General features: G+C 42.7%; 1 protein-coding gene across 1 annotated transcript in view; it reads right to left on the minus strand.

Moving 5' to 3' along the window:
* CSMD3 (CUB and Sushi multiple domains 3) overlaps positions 1-23683 on the minus strand; it is a gene marked incomplete at its 5' end in the record, with an annotated part of 706489 nt that overhangs the window by 8426 nt on the left and 674380 nt on the right. The window contains 4 exons of the mRNA XM_081953230.1: positions 1416-1551; positions 11520-11607; positions 13551-13663; positions 22279-22437. Of these exons, the coding sequence (XP_081809356.1) occupies positions 1416-1551; positions 11520-11607; positions 13551-13663; positions 22279-22437 (496 nt within the window). The remainder of the gene's footprint in view (positions 1-1415; positions 1552-11519; positions 11608-13550; positions 13664-22278; positions 22438-23683) is intronic.

Below are 23683 nucleotides of genomic sequence, written 5' to 3' on the forward strand. Positions count from 1 at the left end.
CAAAGATGATAAGAGGATTGGAGGCTAAAACATACGAAAAATGTTTACAAGTACTCGGCATGGCTAGTCTAGTGAAGAGAAGGACCAGGGAAAACATGATAGCAGTGTTCTAATATTTGATGAGCTGCCACAGAAAGGAGGGGTCAAGCTATTTTCCAAAGCACCCAAAGGCCAGACAAGGAATAATGGATGGAAACTGATCAAGGAGAGATTCAACCTAGAAATAAGGAGAAATTTTGTGACAGTGAGAACAATCAACCAATGGAACAGCTTGTCTTCAGAAGCTGTGGGAGCTTCATCGCTGGTTTCAAGAGACTGCCATCTGTCAGAAATGGTCTTCTGCTTGAGCGGGGGAGGGGAGATTGGACTAGATGACCTACAAGGTCCCTTCCAACTCTATTAATCTGTTAATCTGAAAACTAGTGATAGAAGATCTAGGCACTTTCACCCTTGAGAGCAGAGAAAGACCTGAAGTTCTATTCTATGTTTCCTCTGAATAGTTTTTGTGGATTTTCATGGGCCCGTTCTCCAAGGACAGCTAACTGGATCATCAGAAATAGTTGTGATAGAATATCCATACCCTTAAGAAATCTGCACAACTATATTCCTCTGACACTTTAACCTGAACAAGGTGAGATTGGTATGCACACAAAACTGGTTTAGGGTTGTGACTCACCCTGTTGATGTAGGTTATTGTAACCCAGGATGAACATTGTTATTTCATGATTGCTGTGCTAATTACAATTTGCTTTGTATTCAGAACAATTTGAAATATACGATTTTTATTCCCTTTTATGTATATTTTTGCTCAGTACCTGAAAAGGAAGAGGTACTGTACATCATAAATACTTTTCGGAATGTATGAAGTTCTATATTCTGTATATAAGTAGCTCTGTTTCCTATATGCAATGCAAATTTTGATTTAATTATATATTATTTTTAATGCAAATTGGTTGTTGCCCTGAATGCCTTTTTAGAGATATAGATAGATTGGTAAATTGGAAGCCTGGATGAACCTAATGGGATTTCATAATTTGGTCCAAAACCAAAAAAAATAAAAAATAAAAACTAAGCAAATAATCATTCTCCATACAGCCCAGATTCTATAATCAATGACCATCAAAAAGTGCCTGAACAATTGTGAAGATAAACAATGTAAATAATGGTGGTGTTCTTGAGTTTGTGGAACACCTGATTACTAAAGTATGTAACCCTAGGCATAAAGTACAAAGGAGTGGTAGAATTTCAGAAGCTAAATTTTAATCTCTGATTTGTTCAGATGACACTTTTTAAAAACTAACTCTCTCTCTCTCTCTCTCTCTCTTCATACAGACACACACACATACATAGATGCACACACATGCATATATATCATATATCACTGTGCATAAAAAATAGATGTATATTCCACCTACCTTTGTTTATAAAGGTAAAATCCAAAGCCTGCTAAAATAAGGGCGAAAAAAGGCACGAGAATAGCAATGGCCACAGAACTGCTGTTTGTACCATGTGATTGATTTAATGAATTTGATCCTTTAGACATATTAAGTCCTGGCAAAACAAAACAAAACATAAAGATAAACAATATTTCTTTTACTACTGTTATGGAAAAATACGTATTCCAAATATTTATAAATATTTATACACACGTACATTTTACAAATGCACAATTTGTTTATTGTTCTATAATGCCCCAAGATTTCCAATTATTTTGCAAACTAAACAAAGTGAATCACCCATATATTTGAGATGTGAGTTCCTGCTCTTTCTAGCTGATAATCAAAATGTGAAGTTAAGTACTCTCAAAAAGAAAAGTAATGTATGCTTTTGGCTTCAGATAAAATTGTCCTGGTTAAAAGGAACCAAAATATTTGGTTGCTTTCCACCCAAGTAGGTTTCAAACAGTACTGGGATTATAACAAATCATATTTATGTCCAGGGTTATTATCTAAATTAGGGAAAAATAAGTTATGAAGATAATTATTCATCTGCTTCTATTTGGTGAGGTGCCCAATGCCAGGTGCAAGAGACTGGCTTCAGGGTTTAATTTGTTTCTGGTTCTACACTTATAAGGGCAGGTTCTGTTGCAATCTATTAAAAGGGTAATTACTCCCAGTTGAACAGCTTCCATAACAAGAGAGATGCAACCAATTTCGTTGTACAACCAATTTCGCTGTATTTAAGTACATTGACAATAAAGATTATACTTACTTATCTGTTTGAAATGAATATATATATAATCAACATCAGGGTGGTATGAAAGTCAAACTACTGGCTTTGATTATACAATCAAAGCCCTGCCACTTTCTGATATGAAACATGCAAATTGATTGTGTAATCATTCTCTGTACTCGCGATGGCAAACCTATGGCATACGTCCCAGAGGTAGCATGCAGAGCCCTCTCTGTTGGCACATGTGCTGTCGCCAGCTGCTCTTCTGGTTTCCGGGGAGCGCATGCATGCCGTCCAACTGGTCTTCAGGTTTTCAGGTCTCCGGTACGTGTGAATACCAGCTGGTCAGCATACATGTGTGTTGTGGCCCAGCCGGTGCCGGTGCCGCTGCCACCAGACTCCGACAGCGAGGTGTCCTCTGAGTCGGCTCAAGAGGAGGTGGGGGACCCTGGACAGGGTTCCGATGCTGAGCAGGGCGCAGAGAGGCTGGTTGGCCACCAGGGGGCGCCTGAGGCATGGAGCAGTGGTGAAAGCCAAAGGAAGGGGGCTCCTGATGTCATGCCTTGGAGCAGTGGAGAGGAGTCACAGGACAGTGAGTCAGACAGCAGTGAGCTATTAGATGCTCGTTACCGACGTGCTACCCGGCGTAAGGAGCAATTGAGCAATTACCGGAGGTAATGGCTCTCAGCTGCTGATCATTAGACTCCTCTCCAGACTATAAAGGGACTGCTTGTGGACACACCCTTTGCAGGAATCAACTGATCATTGGAGTTGGAGAAGCTCAGATCTGTGTCGTACTTTGGCAGGCTGGATTGCTGCTAAAGATTTTACCTGGATTACTGTCAATCTGTTCCCTGGACCTTGGCTGCTAAGGTGATTATCTGGAGCTTGGTAGCTGGATTGCTGCCAAGGGGTGTCGCTGTAGCTGGATTGCTGCCCAGAGTGCTATCTTGACCTTGGCAGTCTGGATTGCTGCCAAGGTGGAACCTGTATGTCAATAAACATCTTTGAAGAGACTTTGTGTCGGAGTGTCTTGGTATACAAGAGGAGGGGGTCAGAACAGATTGATTCCTGCCCCAAACAAAACTCCATTAAGTTGCAATGGAGCAACTACAAGCTGAGATGGCCCAGTTGGCTCAACTGATTGCTTTGCTGGCTGGTCAGGTCTCTCAGCTCCAGGGGCTTGCAAACCCCCTCCAGCCAAGGAGGAAATGTCCAGTGGCTACACCAGACAAGTTTGATGGCAAACAAGCAATGTTTGCAGCGTTCCTGGGCCAATGCCAGCTGTTTATCAGCTTGAGAGCGGAGGACTTTCCCACTGACCGGACGAAGGTGGGATTTATCATCAGCTTGCTCTCAGGCACAGCAGCAAGGTGGGCCACTCCATTGCTCTCCCAACCGAGCCCCCTGCTGGACGATTTTCAGGGTTTTTGTAACCATCTCCGGCTGATGTTTGAAGATCCCATTAAGGGGGAAACAGCCACCAGACTCCTGAAAGAGTTGCACCAGGGGCGTGGTTCTTTGCAGGATTATGTCAGCGAATTCCGGCTGCTTAGTCAGGACTCTGCTTGGAATGAGCCAGCCCTTATGGACACTTTCCAGGACGGCCTATCAGATGGCCTGCAGGACGAGCTTGTGAGGGTGGACAGGCCTCCAACGTTCGACGCGTTGGTTCATTTGTGCCTCCGGATAGACGCCCGGCTGCAGAGGCGGAGGCCTCGCCGCGTGTCCCAGGAGACCAGTAGGGTGCCGGTCCCTCACGAGACTGCAGTTGCACGGGAGGAGCCCATGGAGTTGGGTGCCGCCAAACCCCGCTTGTTGCGCACGGAGATGGACAGACGGCGTGCAGGGGGGTTGTGTTTCTACTGTGGGGATTTTGGACACTTGGCTTTGGTTTGCCCCAAAAAGGGTAGGGGGGCTGTGCGGACTGCGGCCTCCCCTCAGCAACGTGTCGGGAAACGGGCGGGGCCCAATCTGAGGGAGACTTCGGGTCGGGCACAGGCCGGAACAGAGGCGGAGGGGCCTCCACGACATCTGATTCTTGCAGCGCACATTCTCTTGTCGGGTAGTCCGCAGGGAATTCCAGCCCATGCCTTGGTCGATTCCGGGGCTACCACGAATTTTATGGATGCAGCGTTTGTCACGAAATATCACGTCCCTCTGTGCCCGGTAGACCCTCCGATGCGAGTGGAGACCATTGACGGCCGGGTGCTTCTGTCTGGACCCATCAAGAATGCCACGCAGCCTTTGTGCCTGATCCTCGGGGAGCATGAGGAGGCCATTCAATTTTACGTGGCTTCGGGTCTGCATTTCCCCGTGGTGTTGGGCTTGGCTTGGCTGCGGGCGCACGATCCCCAGATCTACTGGTTGCAGAACCGCATCTCGTTCCCGTCCTTCCAATGCGTGGACCATACCCGTCATGTTTGCGCGGCTCAGGTGCCCAGTTCGGCCGAGGTGACAGTGCCGCCGGATTTAGCGGAGTTCGCGGACGTGTTTAGCGAGCAGGAGGCGGATCAACTGCCACCGCACCGGCCTTACGACTGTCCCATTGACCTGGTACCTGATGCGAAACTCCCGACGGGCCGCCTATACTCCATGTCTGAACCGGAGTTGGCCGCATTGCGGGACTTCCTTGACAAGAACCTGGCCCGGGGTTTTATCCGGCCTTCGTCTTCGCCCTTGTCTGCCCCGGTTTTGTTCGTCAAAAAGAAGACCGGGGATCTAAGACTTTGTTGCGATTACCGGCGCTTGAACGCCATCACGATCCGTAATCGCTACCCGTTGCCTCTGATTCCCGAGTTGTTGGAGCGGCTCCGGGAGGCCGTGGTGTTTACAAAACTGGACTTACGTGGAGCTTACAATCTGGTTCGAGTCAAGGCGGGGGACGAATGGAAGACAGCTTTTGGCACCCGATATGGACATTTTGAGTATACGGTCATGCCGTTCGGGTTGACCAATGCCCCAGCTGTCTTCCAACATTTTATGAACGATATCTTTCGGGACCTTTTGGATCAGTTTGTCGTCATCTACCTGGACGACATCTTGATCTACTCTACATCTCGGAAGGATCACAAACAGCACTTGCGTCAGGTCTTGCAGCGCCTTCGAAAGCATCGCTTGTTTGCCAAGCTGGAGAAGTGTCAGTTCTGGCAGACCACCATCGAGTTCCTGGGGCACCGTATATCCCCTGAAGGAATTGCGATGGAGCCAGGCAAGGTGGAGGCATTACGAAGTTGGCAATCTCCTCGACGGATGAAAGACGTTCAGAGACTCCTCGGGTTTGCCAACTACTACCGGTCCTTCATCCCCGGCTTTGCTTTCTTGACCGCGCCCCTCACTCGGCTCCTGCAAAAGAAAGTGCCGTTTCACTGGGGGTCCACGGAACAACAAGCGTTCGTGGCCTTGAAGCGCGCTTTTACAAAGGAGCCGATCTTGAAACACCCTGATCCCCATCGCCCCTTTGTAGTCGAGGCGGATGCGTCCGACATCGCGGTGGGGGCGGTGTTATTGCAGGCTCACGCCCCTGATGGCACCCTTTTCCCTTGCGCCTATTACTCTCGGAAACTCAATCCTTCCGAGCGCAATTATACCATCTGGGAGAAGGAGTTGCTGGCTATCAAGGCGGCGTTCGAAGCCTGGCGACATCACCTGGAGGGGGCCAGGCATCAGGTCGAAGTCCGGACAGACCATCGGAATCTGGAGTTTTTGACAACAGCCCGGAAGCTCAATCAGCGCCAGATCCGGTGGTCTCTGTTTTTTGCCCGGTTCCACTTCAAGGTCACGTATATCCCCAGTGCCTTGAACCAGAGGGCGGATGCCCTATCTAGAAAGCCGGAGTACTCAGACCCTGCTGACTCACTGCCCCCCCGGACGGTCCTACCCGTCGAGTCCTTCGCTGCAATCCAGGAACCCGTGGATTTACGGTCGTTGATACGGAATGCGCAGCGAAACGACGAGTGGGTAGAACAACGGCGGGCAGAGGTAGGGCCAACATCCCCGTGGACCTTTGACGAGGACCTTTTGAGGTATCGGGATCGGCTCTACGTGCCTGCAGGACCACTCCGTGGATTGGTTCTCTCCCAATGTCATGACACTCCGGCAGCGGGACACTTTGGCCTGTTCAAAACTTTGCACCTGGTTTCCCGTACGTTTTGGTGGCCTCGCCTGCGACACGACGTGCAGACGTACATCACGTCATGTGTGCAGTGTCGACAGGCCAAATCAGCGACGGGAGCTCCTCCAGGCTTGCTACAGCCATTGCCGACCCCGGACAGACCCTGGGGAGCCGTGTCCATGGACTTCTTGACGGAACTGCCTCCGTCGTCCGGTTTCACTACGGTCCTAGTGGTGGTGGACATGCTCACCAAGATGGCGCATTTCATCCCTTGCCGGAGATTGCCGACAGCCCGCGCCACCGCCCGCATGTTCATCCAGCACGTGTTCCGGCTGCACGGCCTACCTGACCGGGTCGTCTCCGATCGTGGTACACAATTCACGGCCCAGTTCTGGAAAGGGCTGATGGCCGCTCTTGACGTTCAAGTTTGTCTGTCCTCGGCGCACCATCCCGAAACCGATGGAGGGACGGAGAAGGTGATTGGGATTCTGGAACAATATCTGCGCTGCTTCGTGAACCAGCAGCAGAACAATTGGGCGGAGTACCTCGCCGTGGCGGAGTTTGCGTTCAACAACTCGCAGCACTCCTCCACACGGATGACGCCTTTCATGGCGAACGTCGGGTACCACCCACGTTTTTTCCCTCTCACCCCCATGGACTCTCCGGTCCCCGCAGCGCAGGATTTCCTCTCTGAGCTTCAGGCGGTTCACCAGATGGTGCGCCGCTACTTGAATCAGGCGAAGGAGGATTACAAGAGGGTGGCGGACAGGTCTCGCCGTGCGGTGCCGGAATTGGCCGTGGGTGATCGCGTGTGGTTGTCCACGCGGCATCTTCCGTCCCACCGGCCTACGAGGAAGTTGGACCACCGGTATCTGGGGCCGTTCCCTGTGGAGGCCGTTATCAATCCAGTGGCCTATCGCCTGACCCTCCCGCGCTCGATGCGAGTACACCCGGTGTTCCATCGCTCGCTCCTGATCCCTGAGCGGTCGGATTGTCCTCTCCGACATCCCTCTTCGCCCCTGCCGTCGTCGCCTGAGGTGCATGCACGGCCATTGCACAGAGTGACCCGGATCCGTGACTCGAGATGGCTCAAGGGTCGGTTCCAGTATTTGGTCGACTGGGCGGACGAGGACTCGGACGGTGGGACCTGGACCGATGCGACGGCTGTGCATGCTCCAGCTTTGGTGCGGGCCTATCATGGACGTTTTCCCTCCCGACCGCATCCCGAGCGTCAGGCCCGGGGGAAGGGCCCTGCGGTGAGGGATAGTGTTGTGGCCCAGCCGGTGCCGGTGCCGCTGCCACCAGACTCCGACAGCGAGGTGTCCTCTGAGTCGGCTCAAGAGGAGGTGGGGGACCCTGGACAGGGTTCCGATGCTGAGCAGGGCGCAGAGAGGCTGGTTGGCCACCAGGGGGCGCCTGAGGCATGGAGCAGTGGTGAAAGCCAAAGGAAGGGGGCTCCTGATGTCATGCCTTGGAGCAGTGGAGAGGAGTCACAGGACAGTGAGTCAGACAGCAGTGAGCTATTAGATGCTCGTTACCGACGTGCTACCCGGCGTAAGGAGCAATTGAGCAATTACCGGAGGTAATGGCTCTCAGCTGCTGATCATTAGACTCCTCTCCAGACTATAAAGGGACTGCTTGTGGACACACCCTTTGCAGGAATCAACTGATCATTGGAGTTGGAGAAGCTCAGATCTGTGTCGTACTTTGGCAGGCTGGATTGCTGCTAAAGATTTTACCTGGATTACTATCAATCTGTTCCCTGGACCTTGGCTGCTAAGGTGATTATCTGGAGCTTGGTAGCTGGATTGCTGCCAAGGGGTGTCGCTGTAGCTGGATTGCTGCCCAGAGTGCTATCTTGACCTTGGCAGTCTGGATTGCTGCCAAGGTGGAACCTGTATGTCAATAAACATCTTTGAAGAGACTTTGTGTCGGAGTGTCTTGGTATACAAGAGGAGGGGGTCAGAACACATGTGTGTGCTGGAAACCAGAAGAACAGGTGCATGTGCACTGGCCAGCTGGCCTTTGAGTTTCTGCGGCTCCGATGCATGCCCGCACGTTCCAGTTTGGGCATTCGGTGGTGAAAAGATTTGCCATCACTGTTCTATACTGACTATCCTAGACAGGCCCCAGAATTATGCCTTGCAGGAAGAAAACAGTCAATTACTAGCTTGCACAAATTAAACACAACTGGCTAGATAACAAAGTTGTGATTAATTTGCCTAAGTTGTGATTAAAGTATCTTTCTTGCATTTCTTTCTGTAAAAATCTTTCTACTACCTCAGGGCTGTCGAACTCCCGGCTCATGGGACAGATGCATCATGAACTGTCCACACTCACAGCCAGTTTAGCCAAGTCCCAATTTGTCATATGATGCCCCCGTGATGATGTGAGTTTGACATGCCTGCTCTATCTTCTTTCAAATAAAAGATCCTTCAAAAGTGTGAATAATTCCACATACTTTCTCTTCCTACAAGGGCAATTCAATGAAGTCCAATCAGTTCATGCATTATTTTGTCTTTTCAAATTTCTCCACAATTTTACAACTTTATAGATCCATTTCTGTCTTTCACAGGTCGAGTGTCTAACCATTTATTTATTCATTTACGTACATGGTTTATGCCGTCTGATTCCATCTGATGGAATTATGACAAACATTTAAAAATATCATAAAAATAACCTTTCCAAAAATGAATATATGTACCCAGGGAAAAGAAATCCAAACAACCTTACAAGGAACAAAAGAAAAAAAAAATCATGGGTCATGCGTCCACCAGGCTCTTCTGTATTCAAAAGATGCCTTCCTCCTGGGCTAAATGGAAATGCTAGGTCTTAACTGCTTTCACAAAACTCAGAAGAGAATAAGGAAAGAATTTCAAATCATAGAAATGCCATTTAAAAGTACCCTTTTCCTAGCTCTCATCAGACGGCATTCTCAAACAGAGAAGAGAGAGTTTCCTGATCAGATAAGGAAACTGCTTAAATGGGGAGACAAATATTGGTGAATATGATCCACAGCCATATAAGGCTTTAATGGTCACAACCAACAACTTTAATTGCATGTAGTAATCAACTGGCAACCAATGCCGTTCCCAAAGCAATAGGGTCACCCAAGTATGCATCCATCACTGTCCACTTTGCTGCATTTTGTACCAGTTGTACTGCCAAATGCTTGTTAAGAGTGTCCCCATGTGTCACGCAAGGTTGGTCAATGGTCAAGGCCTCATCCTGGCATCATGTGCAGGCCTCATCCTGGCTCCACAAAGGCATAAAATGTTGTGATATGTCATGTGATGAGATTGAGTTTGACACCTGTTGTATTACAATAATCCAAATGGAAGGTGACTACAGCAGGGGTGTCTATTGAGTAGGACTTCCCAATCCAAATCACTGCAGTTAGCAGACAAGTGTAAGTAGGACTTTCTAATCCAGGAAACATTGCAACTGGAAAACAAGTTGTAACTGTACATAGGGCTCCTGACCACAGGTATTATCTGCTCCTAGTGCAGAAACTTTGAATCTAAAACAATGCCTAAATTGCAGATCTCCTCTGAACAGGAGAATTCCATGGTGAAGTCAGTTATGGACCAATCAAGGCAAACACAGGCAAAAACCTAGGCAAAAATAAATAATTTAGATGCAGATTGTGTTTGCTTTTCAAATCTGTTATAAAGTTGCCTGGGTAACACTTAAAAATGCTCACACCGAAAGGGAGGGAGGGTTACTGCCAAGATAACAAATTCTTCTTGGAAGACCATTCAGTTTGTACTAAATGGGATTCTAGTGCCTAAGGAATAAGTACACTTAGCAATACAAGTGTTCAATTAAGAAGGGGAAAAAAGTACCACTGTGCAGAAATTGACTCTAATAATTACAGCTTAATATTTTCTTTTACCCATTTCTCCTGTTTTTTATATGCTTATGGATGCGGGCAATTATATTTTATTAGTACTTAGGAATTTGGAAGAAAAGGTAAACAGACATGCACATAGAGCAAAGCACATCACATAAATTTTAGAATGGCTCCCAGAGTTCTCCTTAAAAAGGCTAATAAAAAAAAAACATTATGTTTGGATAAATGAAAGCATACACCTAGACTTTACCATTTATGTTTATAGGTGCTGAATCAGATACAGTAACAATCTGGGCTACCACTATATCATATTAAAAAAGTTTTCTTTTTTCGTCTTTAGAGGAGAAAATGGCAAATAATTTGACCTGTTTATATGCATTTAGCATCCATCCATCCATCCATTATCTATATATCTCTATCTACCTATCCATCCATCCATCCATCCATCCACCCCACAGAAATGATCTTTCCCTCAAGTACAAACTTTCTACAACAATTTGGAAGGGATTAGATGTCTGCTGTAATGAAATTTTCAATAGTAAAATTGTAATTAAGCCACTTAAGTACAGAAATAAGTATAATATTTCAACAGGTTTTCACAATGAACAATGGAAAATGCTGGGAGGGAAGAATCTAAGAAAATTTCCATTGTACATTGTAACTAAGATGAAGTAAAATACCATACCTTACTGAATTATGCATTTAACTAATGTTTGAGACTATTCATAGTTTATAGTCTTAGTATATCTAAATACCAAATGCTGGAAATACATTCCCATCAGCAGAACTTTGGTTAAATACAGATAAGTGATGATCATCTACTCTAACTAAGTTGCCCATCAAGGGAGTATTGGCAAGAGGGAAAGAAACAAAATATGCATTTTAATATCACCATACAAACTCAACTGCTTTGGTCTTATGACATCACAATGCACATTTCTTTAATTTGATGAACTCTTGAGTTGGCTGTGATTATCTCAGATCATGTACTTTCTAATGTACCTTTGATGACAATACCAACCCATTTTCAAAATATTTTGGAGTCTAAACTTAAAATTAATTTAGTAAAGTTTGGCTACGGGAAAAAAAGTATCATATGTAGGTACTTTCAGTTCCCAGTCTATGACTGTAATTAGCTTTTTTTGAAATAGTATCAGCGAGTCTATCTAAAAGGTCATTCATAATTCAAATGGGATGTAGTGTCACTCTTCCCAATCTCTAAACGTCTCCACATTAAGTAAAAAAAAAATACACATGTAGATTGCTTTCCAGAATTTTATCAGAAGCAGTAAGTGGATGAAGATTCAATTGACCCATCTTTGTTGATTTCAAATGACTGCAAAATGACTGACCATGTCTAAATTAAAAGCATCATCTTACCTAATCTTTGAAGTCCAAACTGACCATAATCTTTACCCTGAATAAATCCTTGAAAAACATAGGTTGCACCGTCAGGTTCTGCAGAAACCTATGTAGAATAATAAAAAGAATGATATGTAATATATATGTATGCATGTTTACAGTAGCAACTTGAAAAGCTTATTAGATTCAATCTGGAAAAAAAACCACTTTCGCCGTTCAGTTACTTATACATTTTGTTATTGTTAATGATAATAGATTCCTTTGATCTGGAAATGATCAGTTAATTATATGTCATCAAGTCAGTCAACTCTTAACTATCACATTGATAGATTTTCTCCATGATGATTTGGAAGTAGTTGCATTTTTTTTTAAAGATACTCAAAAAAATTAAAAACAGTATAAAAAAAGCAAAAAGATAAAATAGGGAAATAGTCCATGAAGATCTAGAATAGTTGTATTAAAAATACTTGAAGAATATGGAAAAGAAAGAAAAAAGAAAAAATCCACTATACTTGGTAGCTGAGCCAATGAATTTTTAAAATCTTTTCTTGTTGTCTTGTCTTATCTGGCCTTAAATGTCCTATAATTTTATTAGTATCTAAAACCATGTATAAAGCAATTGGGGGAGGGGATCGTTTGTCTGTTTTTATGTTTCACAAAATAGCCAACTTCAACATCTAATAAATAATCTTACGTTTCTGTAGTAGCAAAGACTATTTTTAGTTGACTGATTCATGACAGCTTTAAAGACAATATGAATGTGATTGCCATTAGTATTTACTTCCCCCGATATTCCTTGGTGTTTCTTTTCTAAGTGCTAGCCAATTTTTTATCTGGAACAGTCAATTCAGATAGATATTGCCACCTAGACTTTTAAAAATGTTTTAAGATTCCTCTTTGGTCTTGACCATAAATAAAATCCAGCTTTGATTTGATTTAAGATGCCCCTCCAGTCAGAAATATATTGTTCTAGCGTTGTTATTCTGTATTGCTTCACCCTTTTGGAAGGCCTTATAGCCTCCACTCAGTGTTTAGAAAACCTGCAAAGGTGAGAATCTGTCCCCAGGCATTTGTCATTGAAATTCAGTGCTTAGTTTAACCTATTTTTTTTAATCAATGTTTTAAATTCTTTCTTGTTTTGAGAGCTTTAAAAAGTTTTAAAACTATTAACCGTTTTAACTGAAACCAAACCAATAAAAATATTTCGAATTAGGTTACCAACAGAAAATTTATCACATTACACTTTAGTTTGTCTTTGCAATATTTCTGATTTCAATGTACTAAAATCTATTGTATTGCACTACAATGTACGGTAGTTATAAATAACAGTGCACGTTGATCTTTTGTTAATTACAAAGCTTAAAGAAATGTAGGGTTTCTACATGAGCACATAAAAATGTAATCTATTTGCACTACTAACTACTACAATGTTAGCATTATAATCAACCTAGAAAGTAATAGTACTGTATACTTTGCTAGAGAAACAAAGCACACTTATCAGGGTTTCTATTTTGCAAAGTACTAATCACTGATACAGTACTGCACTGACTGATGTGGACATAGGTGCTTGAAAGGAAATCTAGGGTATTATTCTCATTTTCTAATTGTAATGTTATGTTGCATCTTTCCTCATTAACCAATCTTGCACTGCATCCTAATAAGTATAAAACAGGTACACCAGGATGTAGAAATGCAACATAGTGTACCCGTTCTATGTGTATCTGTTCTATGAATATGTAAGGACATGGTTTTCTAATACAAATGAATTGGCAAGAAAGAAATTAGTCATCCATAATGTTTGCTGATGTATTTTTTGCATGCTAGTCTACTTTTGAATCCAATCAATGGCATTTCCCATGACCTTTAAGAATGCCACTAACCTATAATACCAACATTTGTTCTTGTCTTGTCAGCAAGTGGCCGTGCAAGCCTATTTTTCAACATTCCTAATTAAACTTTCATTTTTTTAAAAATGACTTCTTTCTGGTCTCACGCACAAGTCATCATTTTTTATTAAGACACATTGGATTTTGCCAGAAGTGTACTCACAAAGCCATCCATTGCCCATTTGTCGTCTTTCAGTTTGTTCGCAGAAGTTTGGTATGGTGCTTTAATGAGATATATATGGAGCATTAAACGGGCTTCTTGACTTTTATACAACCCTGTAAAAGATAAACATAGTTGATCTGAGCCAGTAAGCAAAACCAATGTCAACTTCATTAGACCATCTTTGTAACGGGGAGGCACAAGGATCAAAGATTTATGTCTTTATATTTATATCTTATATTTTTATCTCTCTATGTAACTTTTTAAAAAAAGCATAGCTATTTATTTAATTGCATGTTGTTAATCAACAGTTTAGACAGTGGTCAGTTTCAGAGTTATTTCAATAAGCATAACATCTACAAGAGCCAATTTAAGGTGGTGATTGAAGGCATCAGGCAAAACCCAGGAGGCCTAATATCTTGGGCACAAAGCCAGCGTGATGACATTGGTCCATCATTTTCTCTAGGAAAGGAGGCATTGGCAAACCACTTATCGAAAACATTGCTTTGGAAACAGCAGGGATTTGCCCAGGCAATCGAATTGGACATGATTTAACAAAATTATATATCTATATGCCTGTGCAAACACACACACACACACACACACTGTGCACACCCAATCTAAATTTGCTACAACTTCAAATTTAACTAAAGTCACTGTCATAAATCATTTTGATAATTTTTGTTCTAACCATTATTACTAATTGCCTGTAGCTTAGCTTGTATTTCTTTTTATTCATGAGAAGGAAGGAAGGAAGGAAGGAAGGAAGGAAGGAAGGAAGGAAGGAAGAAAGAAAGAAAGAAAGAAAGAAAGAAAGAAAGAAAGAAAGAAAGAAAGAAAGAAAGAAAGAAAGAAAGAAAATAGAAGGTCTATGGAAACAAAAACAGAGACTTTTGTTTATGTACACGGTAATATAATGGTGAAAAAAGATTAAAGGCATTATGGTGCTGTGTTAAACCTTTATACTAGAATCTGAAAATATCTGGTACAGGTTCCCACTTATCAATGGAAGCTTACAACCCAAGTTCCCCACATAATATTCATTCATTCATTTTCTCTCTCCCTTTACCTCTCCTTCTTCCCCCTCCCTCCTCTCATATTTTATAATCCAGGAAGAAATCCAGGATATAAGGAAATAGTAAAAAAAAAAAAGATACTAAAATGACAGGTAGTTCTGAGCTACAGATATGCATTGGTGTATTCATTTACAAAAGGTAATTGCTTCAGAAAAACTGAAAGGAACAAATTGAAACCCATGTGTATACAGCGAAAGAATTTGAAGCCATTGGCAAAAAATCATGTAAAAGCACCTTTATTTATTGTTCACTGCCAACACATTGATCCTCTACAAAACACTAAGATAGTTTTCTAAATTTATTATAGTAGATTTAGGAAAAAAAAAGGTAATAGGTTTAGAAGACCAAACAATACTGTCAACCTCCATGTTAAGATGGTGTTTAAACCATAATTTCTCTGCTTTCCAGAGAGGAAACTTTGACTAGTATGCTTCAAAGGCTCTAAAGGATGGCTACTGTACATTTAGGAGATCGCAATAAATCAGGAACATACTTTACTTGAAAAAAGGATTAGGGAATCCCTGATGCTTTCACCTTGGGAATAAAACCAGGACTAAGACCTATGGAACCTGTTGGTTGATAGGATAGCAAGATGGATGGACTTAATTTCAGTCATATATGTACCTGAAGGACTAAGTTGGGACCAGATGCTCCTGGGGAAAAAAAGCTATATATCTCTTTATTAAGAGTCCATACTAAATTGATGACACATAATCAATTAACTTGTTTACATATGATGTTGTGTCTGAAGTAAGGTTTATTTAAGGATGTCTTTGAATTGTCATAATATCTAAAAAATATCTGTTTGTGTTCAAAATGCATTTTCACAAATGTATGTTGGGAAAAACATAGTACAACTTTCAATAATTATCCATTTAAAATATCTGTTTTATATTTCAACATGACATCCTAGGAGTGTGTATCAATGTCTTCTTTATAAATAGGTATGATACTTGTTTAGCTAGTAAAACCAACAAAACCCCTGTCCTTAGCTATCTTGGGGAATCAATTCAAAGAATGACTTAAGTTTACTGTTTAAGAAACAATTTCTATATCACTAGGGCAACTCTCAGTAGATATTAGATTAGCCACTTGCTTTGAAAGGTATTTAATATCAGACCTGGTGCAGTGGTTAGAATGCAGTATTGCAGGCTAATTCTGCCCACTGCCAAAAGTTCGATTCTGAAGATTGACTCAGACTTCCATCCTTCTGAGGTTGGTAAAATTATTGTTGGGGGCAATATTATACCTTACAGCTATATTGTATGGTAGTTCTCAGTATTGTCCATGTCTAAGTTTAACTGGCCAAAAGGAAGCAGATATCCAGCTATAATCAGATGTCTCCTTTCTTTGCCAATGAATTACTCAATTCAGGAAAAGATTGGAAGCTGAAGTTAAACTGACAGGTTTTAACAGGATGAATGAATCATCTTCCTTGAAGAATCCCTTGGATTATTCTTTTTGGCAAATTATGATTGAGCACTCTTGCAGACACTGCAAGGTTCAACAGCAAATGGAGTTGCATAAGGAGCCATCTAATACTCCTTTGAGACATTCTTCTGATTTAGAAATTACATTTCTGGAAAGTTTCCATTTGGAAAGTAACAGTTTCCAAGAATCCAGATTTCTGCATGTAGGGAAATCTAAATGTTAGCTGTCAAGTATAGCTGTCATAGTTAAAGGATAGCATACGAATTAGCAACAGTTCACAATTCATTATGAAAAAAAACCAAACAAAATCAAAACCAAACAAACAAAAAGTAGACATGCATAAATTACAATTAGAAAGAGTAGATCAGTCTTGCTGCTCATCGCCTGACAATGAGATGGACAGCATGTGTAAATTTACTACCTAATAATATTTCTCTGTATGGAGATTCTGTGCATTTAGAACAGCAATAGATCTTGAGTCATTCTTGAAGGCTATTATTTAGTATTATTGGACTTCTATTTCTATTAAAATATATAAATGAACATACAAAATAATTTAAATATACATTTAAACTATATATTTCTTTTTCTAGATTTTTTTAAAGAAGAATTGTTACATGTGCCTGATCTGAAATCAGAAGCTCTAACTCATGTCTGATGGTTATCTCTGCAATGTTCATAGGATTTCCTCCATATGTATGTATGTATGTATGTATGTATGTATGTATGTATGTATGTATGTGTATACACACACACACACACTCTTACACACACACACACACATTTATCTCCTGTGATAAATCATCGTCCCTGAAGCAAGACTATACTTAACTGTGTGTAACTCAAGATGCTAGGTATAATGCATTGTTTACTTGTATTAGTGCTTTTTTCTTAATCAAGATATACTTGTGCTTGAAAAACCTACTGCACCATGCTTGATTTAAAAATGCATCTGCAATGCATTACTTTGACCTTGAGCCGAGAGAGTTCACCGTGCCACAGACATCCGGGTGTGAGTCCCTTGTTGTGAGATGGGGCCCAGGGAGGCAGTTGGGCCTGCTGATAGTATACCTGGCTCCTCGCTATACATCAGCGGCCCTGCCTGAACTCCTTGAGCTGATCTCATCGGTGGCGATTGAGACCCCCAACCTTATAGTGATGGGGGATTTCAATCTGCCGTCGATGGGAGAAGCGTCTGAGGGGGTTCGGGAGTTCATGGCTTCCATGACAGCCATGGACCTGACCCAGTTAATTCAGGGCCCTACTCACGAGGGAGGCCACACGCTGGACCTTGTTTTTGTCTCAGGCCGGTGGATGAATGATCAGGGAATAGGGGACCTAGCCATTACTCCCCTGTCATGGTCGGATCACTATCTTCTCCGGCTGGACTTCCCTGGTGCTACCCCACACCGCGAGGAGGCGGAACCGGAAGGTATTAGATGGTTCCGCCCCAAGCGCCTGTTGGAACCAGATAGGTTCCAGACGGAGCTTGGGCCACCTCCTGTGGATTTGACCCGCCCCCGAGTGGAGGACCTGGTAGACGCATGGAATAGTGCGACTACCGGGGCCCTGGACCGGGTGGCGCCTTTGCGGCCTCTCCTGCGGCGACGAACCACCCTGGCTCCCTGGTTTACCGAGGAGCTAAGGGTGATGAAACGCCAAAGGAGACGCCTAGAGAGTCGTTGGAGATCCTCTCGTTCCGAATTTGACCGAGCACAGGCACGAGCCTACTTGAGGACGTACCTTGTGGCATTAAGAGCGGCCAAACGTCAACATTGCGCCGCCCTTATTGCGTCTGCAGATAACCGCCCTGCCGCCTTGTTTCGGGTGACTCGTTCCCTCTTGTTTGAGAGGCCGCGGGAAGCCCCTTTACAGGGTAGAGCAGAGGAGTTTGGGAAATATCTACATGACAAAGTCGCTCAAATCCGGATGGGATGGACCCCCTTCAGTGGTTCAGTAGAGACGCCCGTGGCGAGTCTTGAGGGTCCGCTTTGGGAGGAGTTTGATTCGGTTGCCATCGAGGATTTGGACAGGTTGCGTGGACGTCTGCGACCCACCACATGTTTATTGGACCCGTGTCCCTCCTGGCTTGTACTGGCATCCTGGGAGGTTACACGTGACTGGCTCCTGGTCCTAGTGAACACTTCGTTGGGTGAGGGGTCTCTACCAGCCGCCTTGAAAGAGGCGGTGGTGAGACCCCTGCTCAAGAAGTCTTCCCTGGACCCGACGGACCTAGTCAATTACCGTCCAGTCTCCAACCTTCCTTTTTTAGCGAAGGTTGTAGAGAGTGTGGTGGCACAGCAGTTCCCACGCCACCTGGAGGAAAATGATTATCTAGACCCGCGCCAGTCCGGCTTCCGACCCGGGCACAGCACGGAGACGGCCTTGGTCGCATTGGTGGATGATCTCTGGCGGGCCAGAGATAGGGGTTGTTCCTCTATCCTGGTCCTATTAGACCTCTCGGCGGCTTTCGATACCATCGACCATGGTATCCTGTTGCACCGGCTGGAGGGGTTGGGAGTCAGGGGCACCGTGTTACGGTGGTTTGGTTCCTACCTCACTGACCGGACGCAACGTGTGTTGGCAGGGGAGCAGAGATCGACCCGGAGGCCTCTCACATGTGGAGTGCCACAGGGTTCGGTACTCTCACCTCTCCTGTTCAACACATACATGAAACCGCTGGGCGAGATCATCCGTGGTTTTGGGGTGGGATATCATCTGTATGCTGATGACACTCAGCTATACATCTCCACCCCAAACCACCCCAATGAGGCCATCGAAGTGATGTCCCGGTGTTTGGAGGCCGTACGGATCTGGATGGATGGCAACCGACTGAAACTCAACCCTTCCAAGACGGAGTGGCTGTGGCTTCCGGCGCCCCGGTTCAACCAGGTGTTTCCATCTCTGGCCATTGGGGGCGTGCAACTAGCCCCTATGGAACAGGTGCGCAATTTGGGCGTCCTCCTGGATGCCCGGCTGTCCATGGATGACCATGTAACAGCCGTGGCAAGGGGGGCGTTCCATCAGGTTCGCCTGATGCGCCAATTGCGCCCCTTATTGGACCGGGATGCCCTACGCACAGTCACCCATGCGCTGGTGACGTCTCGCCTGGACTACTGCAATGCTCTCTACATGGGGCTTCCTTTGAGATGCACTCGGAGACTACAGTTGGTCCAGAACGCGGCCGCGCGGGTGATCATGGGGAGGACTAGATTCTCCCCTGTAACACCTCTCCTGCGCGAGCTGCACTGGCTCCCTGTGGTCTTCCGAGTGCGTTTCAAGGTCTTGATTATGATCTTTAAAGCGCTCCATGGCACAGGGCCTAGTTACATGCAGGATCGCATCCTGCCCCACACATCCCTACGACCAATCCGCTCTCACAGAGAGGGACTTCTCCGGGTGCCGACCGCCAAACAGTGTCGGGGGGCGACACCCAGGAGCAGAGCCTTCTCTGTGATGGGCCCAGCCCTGTGGAATGACCTCCCCCGGGACATCAGGATTACTTCCGATCTCCGCTCCTTCCGTGTACAACTGAAAACCCACCTCTTCCAACTATCTGGCCTGGCTCAACCGTAATTTTCCCGTACTCCTCCTGACTGTCTGTTTTTTAACATTTTGAATTTGGATTGTACATGGGGTTTTGTAATTAGGGTATTTTAATGGTGGGCGGGGCAGGCTCTTTTCACCCTCCCCAGGCTCCTATAAAGCCTCTGGAGCCTGGGGAGGGCGAAAAAAGCATGTAAAAATGGGGGGGTGTTGCGCGTTTTGCGCACATGCGCACTGGGGGGTCGTGCGTTGCATTATGGGTGCGGCACGCCCGCACACGACCCCCCTGCGCTCCCCCCACTTGTGGCACGCAAGCCAAAAAAGGTTCGCCATCGCTGGACTAATGGATCTATAATTTCCTGGTCCCTGCTAGATATCTTTTAAATAAATTTTGCTACATTGCCTGCTCTTTAATTCCATGGTAAGTTACCTAATTTTGGCAAATTTATATGATTTTCTTAGATATAATATCTTTCTCATTTGAGTTTTTAAAAAGGTAGGAAAAATGTTTATGTTTCCATACCCATTTTCAGTTTGTCAAGAAGATCTTAAGTTGTTGCAGCCCTAAAGGTACTTTTATTAGAACAACTATAGTAACAGAATCTTGGGAGTCTGAATATGCTTCTTAACTTCTCTCTTTTCTCCCCAATATCATGAGACTTGGGAAGGAGATATAGCTATCTAAGCCTTCTTTTTACACACTACGTTCTTGCTCTGTAGGAGAAACAGGCAGAATGGATTCATGAACACCAACTACTAGTTAGAAAACATAATGAAAACTCTTTAATTTCACAACACATGGACAGATTTAAATCATAGTTTCAACGTGACCATCCTAGACCAAGCCAAGTCCAAAAATGCTAGTGAATTCCTGAAAGCCTTGCACTCTGACAAATTGGTCATCAATAGGCACATAGACATAAACAATATCTATATACAATTCAAAAGAGGCAATCAATAAGCCAACGGAACAAAAATACAAAACACCTCCCCATCAGCAATCAATATCCAGATGATCAGAGGTTAACACCAAGATTAACATCAGACCAACAACCAAGAAGTAACTATATCCCAATTAAGGAACTGCCAAACAAGTTAATAGTAAATAACCTAACCAAAATAACACCAAGATCACTCCCACCAACATTGACAGGGTAAGCCACTTGAATATAAACTGAGAACAAATCATACTCCCTACTCACACTGATGATGTTATCTCATTTGGATAATGAAATATCTGCAAAACAACAACAACCACAAAACAAAACAAGCAAGCTTAGAGAGCACCAAGGACTCCTCATTTCTTGGTCTATTGTCAAGTTTTGTTTACTTGATCATAGTAGTGGACCTTCTCTCTGTCCTTCAAAGCCATCATTATTCACATATTTTTCAAATGTTTTTTTTTCACATAGACATTAATGACAAAGAGGTTAGTCTTCATTTAATAGGCGTGTGGAATCATATGAGGATCCAAAATAGATCTATTCTCTTAGGTCACAAAATATCTGCAGCCTGTTTCCTATATGCTTACTTGTCCAGCTATTATGTGGATGCATTGTCCATGCATGAATGCAAATATCCATTCACAAACAGCCATCCCGAATCTTTGAGAACCCATTTGGCTTTACTTTGTTTAATGTTTTCCACAGAATCATTATCTAATGTCCTCTACAATGTAGTTTGATGCCGGAAATTACAGACCATTAAATACTCAAATATACCAAACTGTGCTTTCTGTTTTTATATAAGAACAAAAAATTCAAAGTAATTGTTCAAATCAATCTTTTCTAAGTAGTCAAGTGTGCGTTCATATGTCTATTTGTTCAATAGCCATTAAATGGTAGTACTGTGTTGGAATGAAATATATTGTATAATCCTGTGATCAGCACATTTAGCAGTGCAATTCTAAACATGTCAATTCAGAAATAACCACCCTTCAATAAGACATTTCAACATAAGAATTTCTGCAAAACTCAGATCTTAACCTCATAAATAATAAGAACTCCAATGAAACAGGAAATGTCAGAGTGGTTGACATTGATTGGAGGTTGTGGTTACTATTATTCTGAATCAATTCACTCATCATAAAAAGCCTCTTTCTTGAAGGTTATGGGCCATAGTCTATTGTGCAGATCTAGATATTTTATTGACTTCCCAGTTTAGGGTTAAAAGAAAGTCGCAGGTCTAATGCTATGCAGATGGCTTCTATGCATAAGGGAGAACAAGAAATAAAACGAGTAAGACATGCTGCATTCTTAAATAAGTGTGTGTCACTTCACTATTGTTCTTTAGAATAACACAACAGAACAACTGCAAAATATCTGTAGGACCAATATCAACAAATCTTCATTAAACTACAATTAAAACTGCTACTACCATCAGACAGATCCAAGCACTTTCCTGAAGAGGCCTGTGTTTACCATTTTGTGAAACTGTTTTAGGAGAGACATTTGAGTGTGTTGAGTGCTGATTACTTTCAGTGTGGGTGTCAAGCACAATCACTCCACGAAATCACATGGGGTGGCAAGATTCTACTTGAATAAGTTTATCTTGAAAATATCCAACACTAAAACTGTAAAGGGCTTTACAATGATCCTCACTTCCATGAAATGGGTATCAGGCTGCTGGTAGACATGTTAAGAGGATTAAACATAGACATTTATAATTGTTGTTCCTACCTGAAAGCAGCAACTCCATATTACTATTAGTAAGGGTAGCATTCACTCTTCCAGATGATGCATTGAAATGAGTAACGGTCAAGGTCATTGGCTGCTTTTTGCCTTTATAATTGTAGGATCCTTTCCATATGTAATTCTGAGCAAACACATCATCAGGAACTGCAAAATAAAAATAAAGTCTAAATATTAAAAAAGAAACATTAAACAACATTAGAGCTACAATAATGCTGTCAGATTTGGAAGCCGTCTTTTAAATTGGGCCTTCAGGCCTGCTCCCATTTTTCCACAGTGAAAATTGTGTCATTAGGGGTGTTACATAGAACCCTGACAAATACTAGTTAAAATGAGATTAGAACATTTTAAAAAAATTGCTTGAGAAATGTTGAGTAGCAGAATTCTATCTTGGAAATGTTTTTTTTTTTAAATTTTTAGTTAGTTTTCTGTAAGTGTTCTGCCACTATATGTTACAGCTCTGTGTCTTCAAGAATGTCCATACCAATTATTTAATAAAAATAAAATGCAGAGAAAATAAATAAATAATAAAAATGCCTCCTTACTTCAAGATAAGTACAATTTTTGTAATTTTGTAATATCTCTGATATTTCAACAAAAAGATCGTCCCATATGTCATCTCTTATCTCTAAATGATATTTTTTGTCATTCATTCCTAATCAGCAAAAGACCATTAATAACATACATACTATATAACCTCAATCAAATAAATCAATTTTATATTTCTTTATTTTCAATACAATAACTTATTGCCTTTAAAATACAGCAAATAAACAACAACAACAACCCAACTCTCTTTTCATTCCATATATTATCTCTTATCATAAATAAATCTTTATAGACTGGTCATTTGGTCCTAATAAAAAAAAATCCATTAAGAGCTACCAGAAATACAACATATATATTTTATCTTTGTTAAAAACAATCAATTTAGCCTTCCTTTCCCTTTACTTTTAAGGCTATTGAACTTTAGTTCTTTTAAATAGTGTCAACAATTGATTTCTTAGGAACTTGCTCTGTTTGTTTCTTTTCAAAAACTCCTTCACAACTTTAATATGTCTCTTGTAAATACAAGATAAGAAAGTTATCCAAGTCAATCTTCAATTTATTATTTGTGTATCCCTGTTAAGACATCATAAAGTTTCATTTGTAGATCCATGGTAAGATTCTTCCTGTTTTGTCCAGTAAGATATTTTCTTCTTCTATAACATTTTTTAAAATCCATATTTATAATAGCAGACATCTGCAGAATAATTTCTGTGTATATTGTACCGAAATATCCTTAAATTCTTACAAATTCAGATATCTCTGTCCATTCTCAGGAACCTTATAAACTTTCTGTTTCTTTTACTGTCCAACTTTCAGTGTCCCCTGTTAACATGTTTTCTTCATA

The sequence above is a fragment of the Natrix helvetica genome (assembly GCF_964273705.1).
Source record: "Natrix helvetica genome assembly, chromosome: 4".
In the NCBI taxonomy this organism is placed as follows: domain Eukaryota; kingdom Metazoa; phylum Chordata; class Lepidosauria; order Squamata; family Natricidae; genus Natrix; species Natrix helvetica.